The sequence below is a fragment of the Procambarus clarkii genome, chromosome 56, assembly GCF_040958095.1.
Source record: "Procambarus clarkii isolate CNS0578487 chromosome 56, FALCON_Pclarkii_2.0, whole genome shotgun sequence".
In the NCBI taxonomy this organism is placed as follows: Eukaryota; Metazoa; Arthropoda; class Malacostraca; order Decapoda; family Cambaridae; genus Procambarus; species Procambarus clarkii.
In genome coordinates, this window is record NC_091205.1 from 27,831,854 (window position 1) to 27,840,687 (window position 8,834).

Sequence of the window (8,834 nt, forward strand, 5' to 3'; positions counted from 1 at the left end):
GGTCCCAATAGTTTAGATGTTTTATTGAGTGGATTCTAGCAGTAAAAGATCTCTGCACGCTCTCCAGGTCAGCAATTTCTCCAGCTTTGAAAGGGGCTGTCATTGTGCAGCAGTACTCCACTCTAGAGAGCACAAGCGCTTTGAAAAGTATCATCATCGGTATAGCATCTCTAGTGTGAAAAGTTCTTGTTATCCAACCGGTCATTTTTCTTGCAGTTGTGACGGCTACTTTATTGTGTTCTTTAAAGGTAAGGTCTTCCGACATGAGTACACCCAGATCCCTTACATTGCCTTTTTGTTCTATGTTATGATTTGCCCGAGTTTTGTACGTGGTTTCCGTTTTTATAGCGCATGAGCTGGAACTTATCTTCGTTAAACACCATATTATTTTCTGTAGCCCATAGAAAAACCTGATCTACATTTGATTGGAGGTTTGCCGTGTCCTCTGTTGCCTACTCTCATGAAGATCCTAGTGTCATCTGCAAAGGATTATACAGTGCTATAGGTTGTGTTCTTGTCTGTCCGATATGAGGATGAGAAAAAGTACTGGATTGTGCTTGATTAGATTTTTTAAAAGAATTCTTGTTGGCTTGTCATATAGTTTGTGGGGCATCATTGACTAGTAAAAGGGATGTCATGCTTGCTTACCAGCTTTCTCTTGCAGGTGGACAAGATGGAAGATGATACTTTCCTGCGGTGCATAGAGGCAAATATGCTGAATGACCTGACTCTGCAGGGTATTGAAGCCATCACCAAAGTGTACATGCATTTACCCCAGACTGATGAAAAGAAGCGCATCATTGTAAATGACCAGGGCGAGTTTAAGGCTATAGCTGAGTGGCTGCTAGAGACTGATGGAACTGCTCTCATGAAAGTACTATCTGAAAGAGATGTAGATCCTGTTCGAACCTCCTCTAATGACATCTTGGAAGTATTCGAAGTCCTTGGAATTGAAGCTGTGCGAAAATGTATTGAAAAGGAAATGAATGCTGTGCTCATGTTCTATGGTCTTTATGTGAACTACCGTCATCTTGCCTTGCTTTGTGATGTTATGACGAGCAAGGGTCACTTGATGGCTATCACACGTCATGGAATTAATAGACAAGACACTGGTGCACTAATGAAATGTTCATTTGAAGAGTCTGTGGATGTGCTGATGGAAGCTGCATCTTGTGCTGAAGTAGACCCTATCCGAGGTGTTTCTGAAAACATTATGTTAGGACAGCTTCCCAAGATTGGTTCTGGTTCATTTGACTTAGTATTAGATGATGCTAAGTGTAAGTTGGGTATGGAAATCCCCATGCCAGGACAAGGCATGATGATGGGTGGAGGAATCTTTGGAGCATCATCACCATCTTCAGGGATGACGCCTGCCCAAACCCCTTGGGCTTCAGGAGCAACACCATCAATGTCACCATATGGTGCATGGACCCCTGGTGTAGGTAGTGGTATGACACCAGGTGGGCCATCTTTCTCTCCAGCTGCAGCTAGTGAGACAACAGGCCTCTCACCAGGATATTCTCCAGCTTGGTCTCCACAACCTGGCAGTCCAGTGTCTCCAGGCTGCACGAGTCCATACATTCCAAGTCCAGCCAATGCGCTCTCACCCTCATACTCTCCCTCATCACCAGCATATCAGCCTACATCTCCAAGCATGACTCCAGCTTCACCAGGATATTCTCCAACTTCTCCCACCTACAGTCCAACAAGCCCACAATACTCCCCAACCTCACCGCAGTACTCTCCAACAAGTCCATCATATTCTCCCACATCACCATCTTACAGTCCCACCTCTCCATCATACTCTCCAACATCACCATCCTATTCCCCAACTTCACCATCATATTCTCCCACATCACCATCATATTCTCCCACATCACCCTCTTACTCTCCCACATCTCCATCATATTCCCCTACAAGTCCTTCTTATTCTCCAACATCCCCCAGCTACAGTCCCACTTCTCCCTCTTACTCTCCTACCAGTCCATCCTATTCGCCCACATCACCATCCTACTCGCCAACATCACCCTCCTACTCGCCAACATCTCCGAGCTATGCCCCTAACTACTCTCCATCTTCTCCTGGATATTCTCCAACAAGTCCGTCCTACTCCCCAACCAGTCCATCTTATTCACCCAGCTCCCCTCAGTATTCACCAGCTTCCCCGTCCTATTCCCCATCGTCCCCCAAGTACTCTCCCACCAGCCCCAACTATTCCCCAACAAGTCCCACTTACTCACCTGGCTCACCCTCGTATTCTCCCAGCTCACCAAAATATTCACCTACAAGCCCAACTTATTCACCCACTTCTCCTTCATATTCACCGTCCTCCCCTAAATATTCGCCCACATCGCCTAACTACTCGCCCACATCACCCAAGTACTCTCCAACATCTCCTACATACAGTCCCTCTAGTCCTCAGTATAGTCCTTCAAGTCCAAAATATTCCCCAACTTCTCCAACGTATAGTCCAAGTAGCCCCAAGTATAGCCCTACTAGCCCCACATACAGCCCAACTACTCCAGGTTATAGTCCAACATCACCTTTGTACTCTCCAAGCTATGAAGAAGATGAAGAGGAACAAAGGAGAAAGCAGAAAAAGAAATCAAAGCGCTAGAACTTGCAACCTAAAGATTTTATATTACATTAGTTATTTTTGTGAATCGATTTCTGTATGTAGTAAGTACATAGGGCACTCTTTGGTTTACGTATAATTACATTGAAGGTAAATGATTTCTCCTTAAAGGTATTGAACTATATATTTTGTACACATTTTACATTTTTTTTTTTTTAATAATTACCTACTGTAAGGAAATGGGAATCAAAGATGGATAAGGCCGAGAGAAAGGCCTTTATTATGTTATGTTAAATGTATGGTAATTCTTATTACAGTACTGTATATGGAACTTTGTTATTAATTTCCTACCCTTTGAAATATTAATGTAAACCCCTCACAAAAAAAATCACCTTTTATTTCTGTTTCTCTAAGTTTTGCAATTATCTTTAATATGGCTATGAATGAACCCAATAGCATAAAGAGCCATTCACATTGCAAATAATTATTTACTTTGAATGTGGTGAGTTTTGTTAGCCATGAAATTGCTAGAATAGACAATTTTAATGTTTAGTTCTCACAATGGACATGATCATCTGCTCATAGTTTTTCCTAAATTGGAAAACTAGTTACAGATTTAGGATTATATTAAATGGAAATATAATATTCTTTTAATGATTGTCATTGAATCATTTTACTGAAGTGGGCAGATATATCCAGAAAATTGTGGTTCTGGATGTTATAATTACATATGTACATCGCTTTATCCTTGGTCATTGTGACCTCTCATTCTCATTGTTTTATATATTGGACCATTAAAAATTAAAAAAACAAAATCTATTTTTATTCTCACTATATTATATGCTGTGTATACTTAGTAGTGGATACAGATAAAATGGAAGTTTTGCTTGGGTGGTTCAGCATTGAGGAGTTTGCACATCTTTAGGTGCTTGGTGAGAGTTGAAGCTCCATGGTGACTATCGTTGTGGTCAGTTCTTTGCAGCACTACCTATATTTGTCGCCGTCTTGATCCTTTGCACCATACTGGGTTGCGCCTCAGCTCTGGTGCTTTTCGTTCAACTCCTACCCTCAGCTTGTACGCTGGCTTTCTGTCTCCAGGACCGCCGTGATCGCTACAGTCTTCGCTGTCTTGCGCGATCCTTACAGCATCCTCACTCTCGCCTCTATCGTGCTTTGACTTTTACCCCTCCTGTAGTTCCTGTTCCTCTTTGTCCGTTTGTCTCTCTTACAAGACTCTTTCGGTTCGTATTACTAATGTTTCTCCTATTGTTCCCTCCTTGCCCCCGTGGAGGGTCCCCCTTCCCAAATTTTGTACTTCTCTGACCCACATCACTAAAGCTTTTACTCCTACAGTTCTGAAACGCCTCTTCCTTGAGCACTTTTCTTCACTCCCACTCCGTTCCCATCTTCACCGACGGGTCAAAGTCTGCTGACGGTGTGGGCTACTGTTTTTCCTGACCACACTTATATGTGTCGCCTTCCTCCGGAGGCTAGCATCTTCACAGCAGAACTATTATGCTCTTCGTCTCCTGCTTTCCCGGGGGCAATCTTCCTTCGTGGTAGTAGTTGACTCTCGTAGTGCCCTCATGGCTTTAGGGTCCTTTAATCCAGTCCACCCTGTGGTCATTGAGATTCAACATTGGCTGTTTCTTATCTCCAGTAAATTTAAGCCGGTTGCGTTTTGCTGGGTTCCCAGAAAGTTGGTGTATCTAAATGAGCATGCGGATGCTGCCGCACGGGGTTTGGAGGGTGCATGGAATCACTTTTGGGTCTTTGTTGGGAGGACGGGCTGGGAAAAACGGTTTACAACTTCACTGTACCTTACGTTTTGTAAGTGAGCAGCTGCTTGTTTGTTGAGACAGGGGCCACCCGGTCTGCAGGCAGAGCTTATATAACTTTGGCTCGTTGCGCGCGCAGCTTGGGCGGTAAGACTGAGCTTCCAGACACGTTTTCTTCTCAGAAAACCCACCGCTTTTTTGGGAAAGGCAGTGTTCTTATATTATAATATTAATTTATACTTAAGAAAATTCCCGTTTTGAATAAACAGCATGTTAAAATTTATGAATGCGTCTCTGGGGTTGACCGCTGAATGTAATGGACTTGAGTCGAGGATGGGTTGAATACAAACACTCGCCAACAGAACTTAAACACCTAACCTAACTTATACCTATATATGTACAATATGCAAATATAATATTAATTTATATTTGAGAAAATTCCCGCTTTGAATGAACAGCTTTTAAAAATTTATGAATTCGTCTGTGGGGTCGACAGCTCTCATACTTTATTTCCTCATTACGCCCTCATCCAGCCCTCGCCCACACCTTCGTCATCCTCCCCTAACCTTCGTCATCCTGCCCTCCCCCCTCACCCTCTTCTACCCTCCCTGACATCCTGCCCTCCCCCCACACCGCCGTCATCCAGCCCTCCCCCACACCCTCGTCATCCTTCCCTACCCCCCCCCCATTCATCCTGCCCTCCCCCCTCACCCTCTTCTACCCTCCCCCACACCCCTGACATCCTGCCCTCCCCCCATACCGCCGTCATCCAGCCCTCCCCCACACCCTCGTCATCCTTCCCTACCCCCCCCCCGTCATCCTGCCCTCCCCCCTCACCCTCTTCTACCCTCCCCCACACCCCTGACATCCTGCCCTCCCCCCACACCGCCGTCATCCTGCCCTCCCCCCAACACCCCCGTCATCCGTCCCTCCCTCACACCCCCGTCATCCTGCCCTCCCTCACACCCCCGTCATCCTGCCCTCCCCCACACCCGCGTCATCCTGCCCTCCCTCACACCCCCGTCATCCTGCCCTGCCTCACACCCCCGTCATCCTGCCCTCCCTCACACCCCCGTCATCCTGCCCTCCCTCACACCCCCGTCATCCTGCCCTCCCCCACACCCGCGTCATCCTGCCCTCCCTCACACCCGCGTCATCCTGCCCTCCCTCACACCCCCGTCATCCTGCCCTCCCTCACACCCCCGTCATCCTGCCCTCCCTCACACCCCCGTCATCCTGCCCTCCCCCACACCGTCATCCTGCCCTCCCCCACACCGTCATCCTGCCCTCCCTCACACCCCCGTCATCCTGCCCTCCCCCACACCCCCGTCATCCTGCCCTCCCCCACACCGTCATCCTGCCCTCCCTCACACCCCCGCCATCCTGCCCTCCCTCACACCCCCGTCATCCTGCCCTCCCCCACACCGTCATCCTGCCCTCCCTCACACCCCAGTCATCCTGCCCTCCCTCACACCCCCGTCATCCTGCCCTCCCCCACACCGTCATCCTGCCCTCCCTCACACCCCCGTCATCCTGCCCGCCCCCACATTGCGGGACACGGAGCGTTAGCTAGGCCAGCGTGTGCCTGGGGCGTCATAAGCAAAGATCAAGGCCTGGTCAGGTCCCGTTAAGATCTGTGTTGAGTGAAGCAAACTGTTCCCGCCGCCCCCAAGAAACCCATCGGAGAAAAACAAGTCATAATTCTAGCGTATTAAATGTCGGCTTCTTCATTTTCTTAGAATCCAGTCGTAAGAGACTCTTGCGTGAAGACTGTGGCTTAAGTGGATCAGTTCCGGCTCTGCACGTATAGCAAGAGGGGAGGCTGCCTCTGTGAAGGGAGAAGGGGCTGCGTCTGTGGAGGGAGAAGGGGCAGCGTCTGTGGAGGGAGAAGGGGCTGCGTCTGTGGAGGGAGAAGGGGGCAGCGTCTGTGGAGGGAGAAGGGGAAAGGCTGTCTTTGAAAGGGAGAGGCTGCAACTGTATGGAAGGCAGGGTAACTTTGGTGGCAAGTTTCATCTGTGATGAGGGTGGACTTTTTTGGGGGGAAAAATCTCGATCTGTTTCGGATAGCTTCTTTCGCAGGAAGGAGAGGCTTAATCTGTGTGTCGGGAACCTACGCCTATGAGAAGGAAGGGAAGGCATCGTCAGTCGAAAGACTGGTTCCATCTGGAGTGTGTTCTTGGGTTCTTCTCCCCACGTCGTCCTTGCCCACCAGCCCGACCTTAGCCCTCAGGTCGACCTTGGTCTCCAGGGTGACCTTTTTCCTCCAGGCCGTTCGTGGCCCCCCAGGGGAGACCTTAGACCCCCACACTGGCCATGATCTCCAGGACGACTTTTTTCCTCCAGGCCGTCCGTGGCCCCCCAGGGGAGACCTTAGACCCCCCACTGGCCATGATCTCCAGGACGACCTTTTTCCTCCAGGCCGTCCGTGGCCCCCCCCCAGGGGAGACCTTAGACCCCACACTGACCATGGTCTCCAAGACGACCTTGGTCCCAAGACCGACCTTGGTTCCCAGTGAGATGTTGGTACCTAGGGCGACCTTGGACTTCGAGGCGACCTTGGTTAAAAGAACACTGAAGCAATAACCAGGGAGACAAGAACACTGAAGCAATAACCAGGGAGACAAGAACACTGAAGCAATAACCAGGGAGACAAGAACACTGAAGCAATAACCAGGGAGACAAGAACACTGAAGCAATAACCAGGGAGACAAGAACACTGAAGCAATGACCAGGGAGACAAGAACACTGAAGCAATGACCAGGGAGACAAGAACACTGAAGCAATAACCAGGGAGACAAAAACACGGAGCGCTCAAGCTTACAAAAGGATGGTAAACAGAGAGAATCTCATCTGGACTCACTATTAGTGTGCACACAGTCTGGGCGGATGACATGGGGTCTGGGCCGAGGGCGTTGGGTCTGGGCGGAGGGTTGTTATTATTATTAACATCTTTATTGACAAAATTAATTACAATTTTGCCTAATCTGAGGATTTCGATTAAGTCTTATTAAAGTGAGGATAATGCTGGTATTCACTGTCATGCAGGACAGAGGGTCATACATAAGACAATAGGTCTAAAATGTAGGCGGAAGTACATATATATCATGGTTACAATCAATGTTTTAATGTATGGATATGTGAAAACAACTTTCTATTGTGCGCTGCCACACAAGGGCAGGGATGGGTTCATAAGTGATGCAGCTTAGAAGTAATAAAAATTTTCGTTCTTTAAAATGGACAAGCAAATTTTGGATAAATTGTTAGGATGTCGTCCAGAACACCTGAGTCAATAAAATAGTTACACAGTTGGTGGTACAAGAGGCCAGGAGGTCTAAAGTCCTTTACGGTTTCACATTCATCAATATAGTGTTCTAGTGAATGCATTAAAGGTTTATCACAGAGTTTACAATCTGAGTATTCTGGTAGCGGCTCAGCCTCACTAACCTGCCAGATGTGCCTATAGCCAAGGCGAATTCGCGCAATGACTACATCACATTCTCTTCTTCTTGAGAATAGGTGCAGTTTGCATGAAGGGGTAACCCTCATCACATTGCCTGGTCCGGTTACTGTGCTGACCATACAAATACCTATTATTACAAAACTTGTCATAACTCATAATACTGTAGCTTTCAGGTCTCTGGGCATTTCTTAGTTCTTCTAAATCTGAATTAATTTCTTTAATTTATATTTTTTTGTATTTGTTTTCTTTCCGGCAAGCCTCATTGGCCAATCGATCATGTTTTCCAACTCCAACATGGGATGGGATACACACAAATTTTATACAAGAGTTATTATCATTGGCAAAAATTACATTCCATTTAATATTACAAGCTACTTCCGACATACATTGTGATGGGTTATTTAAGGACTGCAGAGCACTTTTAGAGTCACAGAAAATAACTCCACCACCATTGAGCTTAAGGTATTCAGTGGCTAGATAAATGCCCAATAGCTCGGTCTGTGTCGTGCTTGCCCAGTTGTTCAATCTCTGTGTACTAGACATCATCATTTCATTCCCTTTATATACTGCACATGTACAACCTGTTCTACCAGTGCCTAACTGCACAGAGCTATCAGTAAAGGCATAGGATTCAGTCGGTTTGAGAATTTGAAGATGACTGTCAATAGCTTCTAATGTTATACATCTCAAAATGTCAGTGTTATACATTTGTGGCGGAGGGTGTACACTCAATCAACTGGTGTACAGATTCCTGAGCCTACTGGGCTCTATCATATCTACATTTGAAACTGTGTATGGAGTCAGCCTCCACCACATCTCTGCCTAATGCATTCCACCTGTTAACTACTCTGACACTGAAAAGGTTATTTCTAACGTCCTTGTGGCTCATGTGGGTACCTGTGTCCCCTTGTTCGCGTACCACCAGTGTTGAATAGTTTATCCTTGTCTACCCGGTCGATTCCCCTGAGGATTTTGTAGGTAGTGATCATGTTTTTCCTTACTCTTCTGTCTTCCAGTGTCG

At 47.0% G+C, this 8,834-nt stretch overlaps 1 protein-coding gene across 3 annotated transcripts in view; it reads left to right on the top strand.

The window, feature by feature from the left end:
* Positions 1–3,390, top strand: part of LOC123772951 (DNA-directed RNA polymerase II subunit RPB1-like) — a 31,181-nt gene extending 27,791 nt beyond the window's left edge. For all 3 annotated transcript variants that reach the window (XM_069305994.1, XM_069305991.1, XM_069305992.1), the window contains exon 14: positions 665–3,390. In XM_069305994.1, coding sequence (XP_069162095.1) covers positions 665–2,617 — 1,953 coding nt within the window. In that variant the 3' untranslated portion in view covers positions 2,618–3,390. The remainder of the gene's footprint in view (positions 1–664) is intronic.
* The last annotated feature ends 5,444 nt before the right edge of the window (positions 3,391–8,834 follow it).